General features: G+C 34.7%; 3 protein-coding genes across 4 annotated transcripts; 2 read left to right on the top strand and 1 right to left on the bottom strand.

The window, feature by feature from the left end:
• Positions 1-1,371: 1,371 nt before the first annotated feature.
• Positions 1,372-5,808, top strand: Osbp_1 (oxysterol-binding protein 1). 2 transcript variants are annotated; one of them, XM_011179442.3, is made up of 3 exons: positions 1,372-1,531; positions 1,768-3,481; positions 4,032-5,808. In XM_011179442.3, exons 2-3 carry the CDS (start codon positions 1,835-1,837, stop codon positions 4,779-4,781), a joined length of 2,397 nt encoding a protein of 798 aa, XP_011177744.1. In that variant the 5' UTR covers positions 1,372-1,531; positions 1,768-1,834; the 3' UTR covers positions 4,782-5,808. The 2 variants fall into 2 exon arrangements, with proteins under 2 accessions (XP_011177744.1, XP_011177742.1); XM_011179440.3 differs by having other exon boundaries at positions 1,374-3,481.
• Positions 5,809-6,790: 982 nt separating this feature from the next.
• LOC105209173 (uncharacterized) lies at positions 6,791-9,650 on the bottom strand. The gene is made up of 3 exons (XM_011179443.3): positions 9,414-9,650; positions 8,503-9,344; positions 6,791-8,426 (listed from the first exon to the last, which is right to left on the bottom strand). Exons 1-3 carry the CDS (start codon positions 9,500-9,502, stop codon positions 7,183-7,185), a joined length of 2,175 nt encoding a protein of 724 aa, XP_011177745.1. The 5' UTR covers positions 9,503-9,650; the 3' UTR covers positions 6,791-7,182.
• Positions 9,651-9,838: 188 nt separating this feature from the next.
• Positions 9,839-11,673, top strand: LOC105209174 (3-oxoacyl-[acyl-carrier-protein] synthase, mitochondrial). Its single transcript, XM_011179444.3, has one exon. The coding sequence runs from the start codon at positions 10,023-10,025 to the stop codon at positions 11,379-11,381; it is 1,359 nt and encodes a 452-aa protein (XP_011177746.1). The 5' UTR covers positions 9,839-10,022; the 3' UTR covers positions 11,382-11,673.
• Positions 11,674-15,095: the final 3,422 nt, after the last annotated feature.

Genomic DNA, 15,095 nt, shown 5'->3' with positions numbered 1-15,095 from the left:
CTATCACAATACCGCAATCATATTTTGAAGAAAAGCACATTGCAAAAAACATGCATATTTCAATTTTTAACGAAACAAATTTCAGCATAAAGCATACAAAATATTTAAAAATATAAAAAAAATCGTCTAAATATAACATTAACTAATTAGCCAGCAACAAAAAGCAAATATTTTGTAAATATTGTAAGATTTTTCTATTTTTATGTTTGTATGAACAAATGGTTTTTAAAATACCTATTAAAGCTCATAAATATGAAATACGAAACAACTTTATTTATTATTTCTTTTTTTGGGAACATTATTGTGTTGGGTAGTCATTAGATTAACCTCGATAAGGAGTCCAACTGGCAGCCGATTCCGTGAAAGTGTCCACCATGAAGGCAATGTTGTTGTTCCAGCGATTACCTTAAGCCTTGGTTGAAAGGTCAATCATTTTATATCGCTTAATTTAAGCGGAAATCGAAATCCATCATCAGTTTCCATGGGAACAGATGCAACGTATTATAGTTCAACGGAAATGCGGAGAAAATCGGAAAGAGCCGTCTTTGCATAACTACATATATCCGTCTAAGAATTCTCATCTCGGTTACATGATTAATGTTAAGAAACATTTCTTTAAAGTTTAAACAATTATTGTGTTTTTTTTTTTTTTTTTTATTTCCTAGACAGTCTGCGTAGATAACAACTTTTGGATTTATATTTTTCCTTTTTGTGAATATTTTAATGCTGGGTGGCCATTAGATTAAACAACGTATGGGGTTTCAAACATGAAGGTGATTCCTGTCGTCAAGACAATGTTGAAGTTGTAGCGATTACTTAAGCCTTGATTAAAAGTTCATAACAACCGCTTTATATCGCTTAATTTAAGCGGAAATGGAAAGCCATCATCAGTTTCCATGGGACCAGACGCAACGTATTACAGTTCAACGGAAGTGCGAAGGAAATCGGAAAGAGCCGCATTTACATATGTATATCCGTCTAAGAATTCTCAACTCAGTAACATGATTAATGGATATTAGAGAACATTTCTTTTAAGTTTAAACAATTACTGTGTTTTCTATTTCCTAGACTTGTTATTGTAGCAGCAATCTGCGTAGATAATTTTGTCTATCAGCAAAATATAGAAGTTTTCTTGTATTTTTGCATAATGTTAAATAATTTTTTAAATTATTTTTTAAATGAATATAATTGTTTCTTAAAACTTAGTTTTGAATATTATTTTAATATTTTTTATATATTACAAACTATTATACAAAAAAAAACAAAAATATGTATTTAATTATTTCACACGTTTAAGTCATATAACAATAATTTCGTTGGCAACACTGATTTTGGCCGATTAAAGGCATCACTGACTCGCACCAGTTCTACGTCAATATTTGACAAATTCTCGTTTTCGTCTGTTCCTTTCGTAAGGTTTTTTCAATTTTGCATAGAAAAGTTGAAAATTTGTGCAATTTTGTAGCGTATAAACGCTGATCGCGAAGTTGTAATGCAATAAGCGAGTAAATAAATTAACAACGGGAACGGGGTAATTTAAGTTCATTGTGTGAAAACGTTGAAAAAGTTCTATAATACGTGGCGTTAAATGATGTGCTAATTACTTTTTTCTTTCTTACTGCTTTTCTTGATTTTCTTAATTTTACACTGTGTGTACAATTGATTGTGTGACGAACTTTATACACTGGTTGTTTGTTGGTTGTGTTGTGGTGGTGGTGCTGGCGGCGGTGGGAACGGTATTTGTTCAATTAAAAACTTGCCATATAGAAAGAAAATTAAGGTTCAAGGAGTAGCTGTAAAACTGGGAAAGGTTAATACATCCTCAGCTGATATAATGTCGGACATGCTTAATAAACCGACCCCTGAACGGAGTGTCGCAGGAAGTAAAGATCCGGAAATGAAAGGTTGGCTAATGAAATGGACCAACTACATTAAGGGTTATCAACGACGTTGGTTTGTCCTATCAAGAGGTGTACTGAGTTATTATCGCAGCCAAGCTGAAATGAATCACACATGTCGCGGTACTATATCGCTTCACGGTGCTCTTATACACACAGTGGATTCGTGCACTTTTGTTATCTCAAACGGTGGTACACAAACATTTCATATAAAAGCTGCCAATGAGGTAGAACGACAATCTTGGGTTACAGCTTTGGAGTTAGCCAAGGCAAAAGCCATACGTACCATGGAAACGGAGGAGGAGGAGGAAGTTGAGACGTCACATGTTGTACCCAGTCAAGAAATCAACACAGTAATGGCGGAGCTAACAGGTCGTCTGGAGAGCTTGCGCACCTGTTACGATTTAATCACTAAACATGGTGTTGCTTTACAGAGAGCACTAAGTGAGTTAGAATCGAATGACGAAGAGTCACTTGCCAGTCGCACAAAGATTGTTAATGAGCGAGCTACGCTTTTTCGTATAACATGCAATGCAATGATAAATGCATGTAACGATTACCTACGCAGTGCTGAGTCGCAAGGCCATAAGTGGTCGAAAATGGTTGAGCACGAACGAGAACAACGACAACGGCTGGAAGAAATGGTTGAGATGTTAGCCAAACAGCAAACTCGCCTCGAACAAGCCGCACACACCGCCGCGCAACACAGTAAACCGCTAGCAATAGCCAATGAAAGTGCTAACTCACCAAATGCAGTTACATCTGACGACGAAAACGAATTTTTTGACGCAGAAGAGAACAACGGCGTATTCGGAGAAAATTCACCGACTGAATCTGGTGGATTTGTAATGACATTGCCTTCAAATAGTGGTAATCATAAAAATGAGGATGTGAAAGATGGATCATTTGTTATGAAACTACAAAAGACGCGCTCTAACTCAGAGGAACAAACACACCATAGCAGCTCTTCCGAAAATGAAGAACTTAAACCAACAGAATCCGAGCCTCAGCAAGTGGTTGTTATAAGCAAAACAAATAGCACCACCATACCTGAACAAAGTAATTCAAAACGCAATAATGGAAATCAACAAAATCAACAAAAGGTCGCACAACTATCCAAAACAAATCGGCAACGACGTACACGCGTTCCAGAAAAACCAAATTATCCACTTAACCTATGGTCTGTAATGAAAAATTGCATCGGCAAAGAGCTCTCGAAAATTCCTATGCCAGTAAATTTCAATGAGCCTCTGTCAATGCTGCAACGACTTACGGAAGATTATGAATATGCAAATTTGTTAGATGCAGCTGCACGTTGTACAGATGAGTGTGAACAGTTAGCTTATGTGGCGGCATTCACCATTACTAGCTATGCAACAACAGCAAATCGAACTGGCAAACCTTTCAATCCACTTTTAGGTGAGACTTATGAATGTGATCGCATGGATGACCTTGGATGGCGTGCCCTGGCTGAACAGGTGTCACATCATCCACCAATGGCGGCTTTACATTGTGAGGGACGCGAATGGACCTGCTGGCAGGAATTCACCATGACAAGCAAATTTCGCGGAAAATATTTACAGGTAAGTCAATTTAAAAAAAAATTGGCATTAAATAATATATTTCCACCTATTCATATTTTGCTTTATTACGACCTAGCAATAATTTCGCCCATTCGCTGTCTCTGATACAATAAATACACCTATACGTGTGCACATACATATGTATATTGACTGTTTGCGAAGTAGCTTTAATTAAATAACGATGTCATTTATGACACGCAATTTAAATAAATTGCAAGCTTTAGATATACAAACATATACTTATGTGTGCATACTCAATATGAACCTGTAGATATATTATAATATTCCAGGAGACTTTTGAATTGCTTACACCTAAAGAATAAAACGTAAATTTAAAGGTTTATTTATTTACTAATTTTATTAAAATCTAGAATTGTAGAACCGAATTATTTTAGCCAAAAAAATTCCAAATTCCCAGTTCCATTCTCAAATGTACCAGTGTAAATAAAATCACTGCATTAACATTTATCATAGGGCACTAAACTCACGTTATGTATTTAATTTCAATTAGTTTCCAATAAAAATGCACAAAATTGATATGATCTTTCAGGTCATTCCGCTTGGAAACGCATACGTAAATTTTCCCGCAACTGGACATAAATACACATGGCGTAAGGTAACGACGACTATTAATAATATTATCGTTGGAAAATTGTGGGTCGATCAACATGGCGACATGGAAATCAGAGGACTCAATACAGCATCAGGTCTTACATGTCATCTCAAGTACATTGCATATTCATACTTTTCACGCGAGCAACAGCGTCGCGTAAAGGGTGTGATTATGGATCGAAATAAGGATGTGAAATGGGTGTTGCGTGGCACTTGGGACTCGTCTATCGAGATTGCGCCAGTGCTTTCAACTTCCGGTTCAGCTGATAGTCCAGTCTACCAAACCAATGGTTACAAAACGGTGTGGACACGTCGACCACCGGCACCAGATAGTGATAAATTCTATAACTTCACCACGTTGGCAGCCCAATTGAATGAACCCGAAGAGGGGGTGGCACCTACCGACTCACGCCTACGTCCCGATCAGCGCTTGATGGAAGACGGCAAATGGGATGAGAGTAATCGTGAGAAACTGCGACTGGAGGAGAAGCAGCGCAGAAAGCGGCGGGAACGCGAATCAGAAGCAGAAGCTTCTGCAAACGAAGGTCGTCCATATCAGCCATATGAACCGTTATGGTTTAGACGTGAAAAAGAGGAGGGCAGCGATAATTTGGTTCATGTTTTCAATGAAACCTATTGGCAGCACAAGCAAGATCAAGACTGGTCGAAATGTCCTGACATATTCTAAATGTAATAAAACAATTTTTACCAAAAGCTAAACAGTGAAACCCACTAATATAATATAATATTTGAAAATTTACAAATTTAATTGCGAAAGTTAAATTATATAATATTAAACTAAAAGTACAGCAAATCCTAACAAAAATATATCCACATACATAAATACTTAGTAAAATATAGAAAGACGAAAATGCACTCAAACGAATAATTTTACAATAAATAAAATGAAAACACACAATATCGCTGAATGAAATACTAAATACACTAAAAACCAATTAGAAAAAGTGAAAGTAATGTCGTTTTACGTAAAACAATCATTAAAAAAAAGTTAAGAAAATATAATGGAAATTAAAACCAAAAACAAAGAAATCAGCATTTTTGTATGAGTTAATATGAACGTGAAAGCGTTTGAAAATATTGGCAAAACGAACACAAAACTGCGTACAGAATCTGAATTATTATGCGCTTGTATATGTATATGCATACATATATACACGCAATCGAAGGCAAATAATTAAATAATACCGTACAATAAACAATAGTAACGCTGTTTATTAGTTTAAGTAAATATCTTCGAATTGCTGCTGGTATTTTGCAGTTTATTGCCGTGAACAAAATGCGATATATCGACGGCCGGCCACCACATACCGTCATAAATACGAGCCAGACCAACATACATACATACATACTTATGTATATAGTATGTAAATATATAAGAATATACAGCAGAGAACCAACCTTTGCATGTAATATTCGCTATGCTAAACAACAACGTTACACACTCTACTCTACTTAACTTCCTACTCGTATTATATTGCTTAGTTTGTAATGTAAATGTTTTCTTTCCTTTTTATGTAAATAAATGCAAATTGCAAGCTAAGAAAAAACACATATGTTACATGTTAAAATCGAAAACAATTATTATTATTATTATTATTATTATTATTACTATTAAAAATTAAAATGTAGTATTATTGAATTAAAACAAAAAAAAAATAGAAATTCATGGTTAAATAAACACACACACACACAAACACAGGTTTTTTCAAGTGTATTTGCAAAGCGGACGCCAACTGTTTTTATTACGCTATTTTTATTGCTAAAGCTGCCAAGTACTGCGATTAAATTGACTACAAAATACTGATTAGTAAAACACATTTTATTAAAACAAAAAAAAAAAAAAAATTGAAGAACCAAGCATTATGTGCTTGCGGTTTGTGACTCATTGTCAGCTGCGTATTGTACATACTATTGTTTTTTATAAGACCCTCGCATTCAATTGAGTGATTGACCATTATTTCTGTTATTAAAGTTATAAACCGATAAGAGGGATCAACGCCAATTCGTAATAAAACAGTATGTAGGAAAATATATACCAAAGCAGACAAACTGATTCGTTTGTAAATTATATGATGGTTTCTGCTGGTTGCAGGGACCGTTACGAGGTAATTTATGGTAATAATGTACAAAAGATAAAGAGTTGGTATAATTTTTAAACATTTTCGCAACCAATAACTATTGCATCAGTGCTAAAAATAATAATAACCGTTTCGCATATGAACTACACGCGCTTAATCAGCAGACACATATGTATGTATGTCCAATTGTGAGATCGTGCTTTAAGTCCGTCGCATTTGAGTTATTAAAAATATTACTACTCCCTTTACATTAATTCAATGTCACGACTGCTGCGCTATAGGGCGTGATAAATTTCGTATTGAAATTCACGATTTTTTACCAAAAGCTAATATTTGTATTATATTCTCCCTTAACTCAGCTAAAGTACCTACTTCGTACGAATATAAATATACACTCGCCTCTACCTATGAAATCCAATTTTTGATTTTAATTTAAAAACTAAGTAGAATATATGTTTGGGTAGAAAATTAAATTTTTTTTTTCAGCTAAAAATTGCTATAAAACTACTCTTTTTAGTCTGATATAGTTATGAAAACCTGAAATTTCAACGCATTTTATCTGTTGTATCGAATTTAGAACATTAATAATATTAAAATGTTTCAGGCGTTTTGTTTTTTATTTTTATTCGTATATTTTTTCATCACAGTGAACACAAACATAACTTTACCAACATTTCTTTTATTTGTATATTGTTACTTTATCTGTAATGGGAGAGTGCAACAAATGGCATTAAAGATATTCAACTCTTTTTCACGCAGCACATTTTTTCCCATTTGCTTTTGTAAACCCCAGAAATTATCATGTTATGAACTGGTATTTTTATGTGTATATGTGCGATTATTAATAAAAATTAACAACAATCCGATTGCGCAGACAATTAAAAAAGAAAATATATACATACATACAGACATATGCATATAAATATATGTATGTATGTATGTAGTAGAAGTGATATTGTGTCACATAGCTTATTCTGTGTAAAGTGTCACCTATAACTCGCCAGTAGTTTGTGTTTTGTTAAGTATATTTAAAGACTTCAGCAGCGCTTCCACTGACGGGTCGCGACCGCGGAAACGACGAAATACTTCTGATGTAGGCACAGAACCACCTAGCGCTAAGAAAGTTTCCTTAAAGCGTTGACCCGCCGTCGATAGCTCTGTTTCCGACTTGTCTGCAAATTCGGAACTAATGTCTGCGGCGATCACTTTCGAATATAGATGACTGAATTGTGCAGCACCCCAGTCTCCGGAGAATATTTCGGTCATAGAACAAGGGTGCGCGTCTTTTTTGTCGAGCGGCATACACTGATAGACAGGCCACAGCTTTTTCACCACGTCAAGCCAAAATGCATCGGACTGATGTAATTCAATGTCCAAATCTGCTAAGTATAGCTCTTGACACAAATTGTACCCGGCCAGACTGGTCTTTAGCAGATGTATTTTTTGCAGCACGTCATCCGATATGGGCTCATTACTTGTGTAGTGTTTAGAAAGTTGCTTCAAAATGGCTGGGTTATCAAGGAAATTGCACATCACATTTCCCGCCACTTGCGAGGCATCCCATTCAATGTTGGATAGACCGGCAAGGTCTGTGTATGGCGCTTTCGTAAGTAGATGTTGCAAGGCTGAACCGAATGTCTTGAATACCATATTTAAATCGTCAAAATTCAGTAGATGTGGCGCGCCTTGTAGCGGTTCCGTAAAGTTGAAGATTAACGCGCACAAAGGCGTCAATTGAGCGGATGGATTTCGATTACGTATGCTCACCATCCATCCATTATTTTTACCGAACTTATTCTCCTTCGAGTAACAATCGATGTAGAAGCCAGCAATTGGTGATACACCGCCACCGGCACTATTATCGAATACATCATAGTATTTTACGGCTGGTTGCCAAACCTCAACATTTTTCCGTTCCACAATACGAATATTGAACAAATTCTCACTTAATTTAAACAGTCCGGTGAATACGTTTGGAAGTGGGAAATATTCACGTAGCTGTTCCTCATTCAACTGATGGTTCGCTATTAGATGTTTGCGCTGCCAGTAGGCGATGTCGTATACATCCAATTTATTCTGAAATCCGCTTTCAATTGCAAAATTTTGCAACTGTTCAATTTCTGTTGACTGTGCAGGGCCGGCAAACTTCAACAAATTCGCGAATACCTGTTTTAAATTGTCTACATTTTTAATCATCTTAGTCTGCATCGACATGGCTGCGTAGTTTGGATAGCCTAAAAAGATAATATAAAACATAAATTTATATAAACCAATTGATGTACATGCATGTTTTTTAACACCAACACCAACCTAACAAGTTTGCCTGGCGTTTCCTAAGTGACCTTATACCCTCCACATGCGTACTATTTTCAAGACTACGCTCTTGTTGGCCAGACGCTTTACGCACATTAGCTTGCCACACGTTCCAACGTTGCATACGGTCTGGGCAGTATTTCAAAAATCCCTCCACAATTTGTGGTTGTAACGTTATCTTCCATGGTCCTTGTGTTGGCGTGCTAGAATCCTTAGATATTGCTTCCAATAGTGTCGCAGGAAAATCACGAACAAGGTTGTAATCCTTTATTGTATGTCCGAAGGTATGTACCGCCATGTTCACTTTATTTTTGAAGCTAGCACGTTCTTTACCTAGCTGTACTAGAATATCTCTGAGGGTCTCACGTTTGTCTTCTGTATGTGTGAGACCATTTAATTTGCCCTCCAATACAAAACGCTGTAACAAGCGCGCCTCTTCGTCTTGTGCATTGTCTGCTTGTTGGGAGAGTGCATCATATAATACTTTACTATTGTATTTGGAAGCGCGTGCAATACGTGCACGTTCATGTATGTTCATATATGATTTAGTAGGGATCAGTGTACTATTGCCTAGATAAAGTGCTTTAGCTATACCCCACGTGGTGTCCAGTGGTCCAGCTACTTTATCCAATTCCTCGAAGATGCCGCGAAGATCGTTAACATTTATTTTATTCTCCTGAATATCATTTTCAATGTTTTTCACAGTTTTCTCCACCAATCCAGCTTGCTGTCCTATAGCTCCCAAACAATTTTCAATAGTTATATCATTAAATGCTGGTAAACCATCCGGTTTCAATACACTGTCAGCAGCATGCGTATCTTCGCCGATCTCCGGAACTCTGTTTTAAATTAAACAAACATGTTAAAATTATTGTTAAACAAAAATATATTATTTTTTTTTTGCTCACAAGACTATATAACCGGCATTTCGATTGCTGATGTATTGACTTTGTTTCACGCTTTTTATTAGCCCACTTCGACGTAACACGGTATACATATTGGAATAATGTCACTTTGTGGTTAATTGTGAAATCCTTTCAATGAAATTCAGGAAAATGCAAATTGCAATTTATAAAAAATGCGTTTACACAATCAGCATTGAATAAAAATGAAATGTCAAATGGCTACAGAGCGAACAGCTGACAAGAACATGCTAAATATGAAGTTTGCCTTGGCTTCTAAATTGTTACAAAGACAATTTATTAAATTTTAATAAGTATATATATTGTTAAACTGTAATTTATTTTGTTAATGATCCTTATATTAAATTTTAATATACACAATCATTCAATTAAATGTAAAACATTTTTTTATTATTCCATTGTCCAAATTAGTAATATTTTGAGAGCCACTGGCTAAAGTTTATTAGCATATTTAAACCGCTTGGGAATTCCTGACTTGCGTCCAGCTGTTCGACAATGAATATTTACCGGCTATTATGGCGTAACGATAAAGTACATATATTTTTGATAACAGTTCAAGGAGAAACAATTCGAAAATAATAATATTTTATAAAGATGAGCAGAACTAGTGATGTTGCACGGAGAATAATAAGTTTACGGCTTCCTGGGGAACACCGTTTTTTCTCCACTGTAAACAAAGAACCATCCCGTAGACGAGTTGTGATAACAGGCACTGGTGCTGTTAGCCCTTTAGCGAATAATGTGCCGGAAGCTTGGTTACGTCTCTTAGCTGGAGAATCTGCTATCTCGAAGCTCAGTGATCAGTTTAAAGGTTTACCATGTCAGGTGGCGGCGCAAGTGCTGCGAGATCAGTTGCCAACTGAAAAGTATTTCAGTAAAAGCGATTTAAAAATAATGAGCACAGCAACACAATTCGCAATAATTGCTTCTGAAGAGGCGCTGTATAGTGCTAAACTACAACCTAAGGAATTAACAGCGGAACAACGTGAACGCTTTGGTGTATGCGTTGGCATGGGTATGTTTGATCTGACCGAAGTGTATGGTGCTTGGCAACAACTGCAACGTGGTTATAATCGTGTGAGTCCATTTTTTGTACCTCGCCTTCTACCCAATATGGCTTGTGGTCATATAAGTATGCGATATGGTTTGCATGGTCCAAATCACTCGGTATCCACAGCTTGCGCTACAGGCGCACATGCAATTGGTGATGCATTACGATTCATACGTAACGGAGATGCCGATATAATATTGGCAGGTAGCGGTGAATCCTGCATCGATCCACTTGCTATAGCTGGATTTTGTCGTTTACGTGCACTTAGTACGACACACAATGATACGCCTACGACATCATCTCGTCCATTTGATAAAAAGCGTGATGGTTTTGTGATGGGTGAAGGTGCAGCTATACTCGTACTCGAAGAATTGGAACACGCACGAAAGCGCGGTGCACCAATATTAGCTGAACTGTTGGGTTACGGTTTGTCCGGTGATGCTCACCATATTACATCGCCAAGTGAAGATGGTACCGGTGCTACTTTAGCCATGCAACGTGCTATAACGGATGCAAAAATTCTGCCCACTGATATAACCTATGTAAATGCACATGCCACATCCACCCCAACAGGTGATCGCATAGAAGCGCACGCTATAGAAAGAGTTTTCGGTGAACATGCAGCACAAGTGCGTGTGTCATCAACAAAGGGTGCTCATGGACATTTGCTTGGTGCATCAGGAAATCTAGAGACTGTCTTTGTTGTGCAGGCATGTGCGGAAAACAAACTTCCGCCTTCTATTAACATCGAGCACTTGGATGAAGACATCAAAGTGCCTATAGTGCAAAATAAATCAGAGCAATGGTGTAATAACACTGAGGTGCAGCGCATTGCATTAAAGAATTCCTTTGGTTTCGGCGGCACAAATGCGTCACTTTGCATTGGCGAATATCGTGAATAAATAGTATGCATTTTGTAATATATTTTTCCTTCCTTTTTTAACAACATCTATTTCTATATGCAATACTCGTAGGCATAAATTGTTCAAAACTAATAACGTAAGAATTAATTGTTTTAAATTGTATGAATCAAGTTAATAAAGCTACAATATTTTTTAGGAAAACTTTCACTTCTTACAATTTATTTGGAAAACTTCAGTAAAAATATGTACATGTATGTTTGTATGCGGCGAAGTAAATTAATTAAAGTTGTGTCTATATTTTATATATATGATTTATTTGACGTCCTTTTGCAATTATCTTTCGTTTTTTTAAATCATATTCATTTTTACTTTTAAACTTGTTTATGGGTAGTTCAATAATTTTTTTGTTTCATCATTTCCACTTAGCTTATTTAGTTTTAGTAATCGCTTCATGTGGGCCAATTCGAGAGCATGCTTACATACATACATATTTGCATAATAATTTAGTCTGCAGTTTTATGGCTGTTTGTTAGAATGTTTGAGTTTTTCAGTAAAGGAATAAATACATACCAAAAACATACATACATATATTCCTATATTATTGCATTACAATGTAATTAATTATGTTGTAGTTTTTAATCAACAGCGAGTGTTGTAGTTCTAAGTGGGATGTTTTTTGCAGTCTATTGTAAGTGTAATATTGTGTATATTTACATACATAAATATGTGTCGGCAATGTGGCACAAAACAAATCGCCCATCAGAAGAAGACAAACAAAAACTATAAATTTATGTGTTTTATTTATTAATGTTGCAGAATAGCGTGGTAAGCAAAAAAGAGCAACTAACTACCAAAATAATTCTGATAAGATATTGCACTGCCCGTTATTGAAGTCATACGTGATCTATTTGGCTGGCAAAATGCAACTTACTACAAAACACTTTGCACTAAATTAATTGAACGACAGTTTTGAAATGTTAATTTCTAGGTTGTTGACCATTAATCGTACGATCCTCTATGTAAAGTACGCATTGCATTCCGTTGATCATCTAATTTTCATATCAGCATGAAATTTTTAAAGAAACATTTTTTTATTGAGAATTCTTGGAAGTATCAGCATAAAACATTCCGGAAAATTTTGTTGAATACAACTTTTTCTTGACTCGATTAATGCGTTATTAGTGCCAGGTTTGTAAATCCGACTGTCGCTTTTCATTAATTGAATTGAGTTTTAATTAATTGGGTATGTGTTCCTTTCTTTTTGGATATTAAGAGCGAACAAACTAAAATTTGTTAAAAAATGTGGAAAAACATAATGAATAAATTCAAACCTATTTGTGTACACCATTCTCTTTACTTGGATATACACTACAGTGGCGTTGATTTTTCAGCACGATCTCAAATGTATTCCTATTGCTGTATGCACCGTCCTAAAATTACAATTTATTGGGGGTTTCTCTGCAGTTTTCCAATAAATCAATTAAATTTTTTACACGCTTAAATACATAATATATATATATTATTACTTTTATTATTAATATTATAATAATTAAACCGTTAATTAATTCATTAAAAAATGCTTACACTTAGAATTATGTATTACTTTAAGTTTCGAACTACACTAAAATTTTTTTCGGCTTTACTTGACATCATTCCCTAGCGCAACATTTGCGCCACATCAACTGTTCTTGTTAATTTTATTGTAAAGTAAATTTTTATAGTAAAATATATGTATATATATATATATATATTTACACATATATTATGCATATATATGTAAACTACGAATTACAAATACGACTACATAAATATGTATATATGTATTTTATGTTTTAGATTTTTGTTTTCATTATTTCATATTCATATTATTTTTTATTTTTCTTGTATAAAATTCTAAATGAAATTTGCAAGCCGCTCTTTGAAATACACCTTCCTACATAAGCTTTTTGCAAATATGAATTTCGTGTTGAAGCATAAGCAAACAAAAACACCTCAACCGTCTCAGATAACGTGTGGAAAGAAAAAATATATATTTTTTTCCTAAACAGTACTTTACGCTGCTTCGTATTTTAGATTCATGTGTTATGTTTGGATTTGTTTTTTATGCGATTACTTGCTATAATTTTCAACATTTTAAATTTAATTTTGTTTTTTCTTTTCTTTTTTTTTTTTTTGCTTTCAAAAAGTGTAATTAACAATTTTGAGGCTTAAGGCATTTAACCGCCTCTGGTTTAGCAGTAGATTGAATCGGTCAAATCGCCTTACAGTACGTATTTTCGGTCAATCGCATTGAATAGTTAGATTGTGTGATGAGAGTGTACTAAATAGGTTATTTTTAGGTATGTTTGGCTCTGTGTATTACTGTGTTACATCTATGTATGTATGTATGTAAATTAACTTCATTCAGTCTAGCGCTTTTAACAACACAAAAATCACATTTCAAGAGCAAATTCGGTTGAAATTAAAAATAAAGCGAAAAGTCAAATGTTTATGTAAACGTCAAATATTGCATGACCAAAACAAAATAAAACATTGAAGTTGAAAGAACATATTTAAATATGTATGTGTTTGCTTGCCTGCTACGTAATACAACATTTAGAGCTTAAGAACTTGTTTGAAGATTTGAAATTGAGCGTCTATAAAAAAAAAATATTGCGATCAATTGAATTATAAAAGCACTGTGTGTGTGTGTGGACCACAAGACACGTTAACAAGCAAGTTGTTTAGAAAATTTACTCGACACACATTTTACGCGAAATATTATTAGTAATGATGAATGCACAAATATTTATATGAAATTAAATTAAAATATTTTTTTGTTTGCTTTCATAATTGACGAATGTGGTACATATATCTATGACAAAGTTATAGTAGTGGAAATTGTTTACCATTTCTTCTTATTTTTGTCAAAACTTGTTTGAATTGAAAAACACATGAAGCATTCCGTGACACTTGTAGTTTCACATTGCAATTATACAGTAAGTCCTATAGCATGAAATGAACATTGAACACTTATCGAACTATGCAGAATGAGTGAAATAGAAATTGTGAAGGCATTTACGCTTCATGCAAAATAAAATACTTAAACTAAAAGCAGTTGTAAATCAAAGGCATACGTTTAAGAAGACAGACTATTTAACGCAAAATAAAAAAAAAATGTGAGAAGGCAAATGACAACATAGGCAATGCGAATATTGGTAGAAACGATTTCAAGTCATCAGAATCAACAAATGCGACCAAAATTAATTTGTGAGAAATACTAGATTTATGAACAAAATTTGGTTTATAAATAATTTTAAAGCTACAACTGTAGTGTAGTTACGGATTTAATTTCATACTGAGATTTAGCCACATTCTGTATAGACATATGTAACGTTTCAACATATATTCGATACATGCATGCCATGCGTAAGTATGTATGTATATATGTTGTGATGATTTAGCTTATGTGATAATTTTCTATGTATATATATATGTTTTTGCATTTTCATTTTATAGTTTTAATTACACACTATTAATGTTGTAAATATGTATGTAACTTGTATCGTTGTCCATATCTTTCTTGTCGCCGTTGTTTCTACTACTTTCTCACCAATCAGACCATTTTCGCCTTATCATTAATCGTCGAACATTTTCATTTGCTTTCTCTTTATATACACATGCTATCACCAACACAATCTACGCAAGCGTAAATTGGTGCATAAGCTACACGCTAGCCGTTCCGTTCTACCTTTTCACACACGCACATAGTTC

The sequence above is a fragment of the Zeugodacus cucurbitae genome, chromosome 2 (assembly GCF_028554725.1).
Source record: "Zeugodacus cucurbitae isolate PBARC_wt_2022May chromosome 2, idZeuCucr1.2, whole genome shotgun sequence".
NCBI classification, from domain to species: Eukaryota; Metazoa; Arthropoda; class Insecta; order Diptera; family Tephritidae; genus Zeugodacus; species Zeugodacus cucurbitae.
Note: the sequence above shows the minus strand (reverse complement) of the source record. Positions and strands in the feature narration are given on the sequence as shown.

Excerpts from the sequence above, each read along its gene's own strand:
- Osbp_1 (XM_011179442.3), top strand. The coding sequence starts at position 1,835 with ATGTCGGACATGCTTAATAAACCGACCCCTGAACGGAGTGTCGCAGGA. Across the intron at positions 3,482-4,031 it reads TTCGCGGAAAATATTTACAG|GTCATTCCGCTTGGAAACGC; the intron begins GTAAGTCAATTT and ends ATGATCTTTCAG.
- LOC105209173 (XM_011179443.3), bottom strand. The coding sequence starts at position 9,502 with ATGTATACCGTGTTACGTCGAAGTGGGCTAATAAAAAGCGTGAAACAA. Across the intron at positions 9,345-9,413 it reads AATGCCGGTTATATAGTCTT|AGTTCCGGAGATCGGCGAAG; the intron begins GTGAGCAAAAAA and ends AATTTAAAACAG. Across the intron at positions 8,427-8,502 it reads ACGCCAGGCAAACTTGTTAG|GCTATCCAAACTACGCAGCC; the intron begins GTTGGTGTTGGT and ends TTATCTTTTTAG.
- LOC105209174 (XM_011179444.3), top strand. The coding sequence starts at position 10,023 with ATGAGCAGAACTAGTGATGTTGCACGGAGAATAATAAGTTTACGGCTT.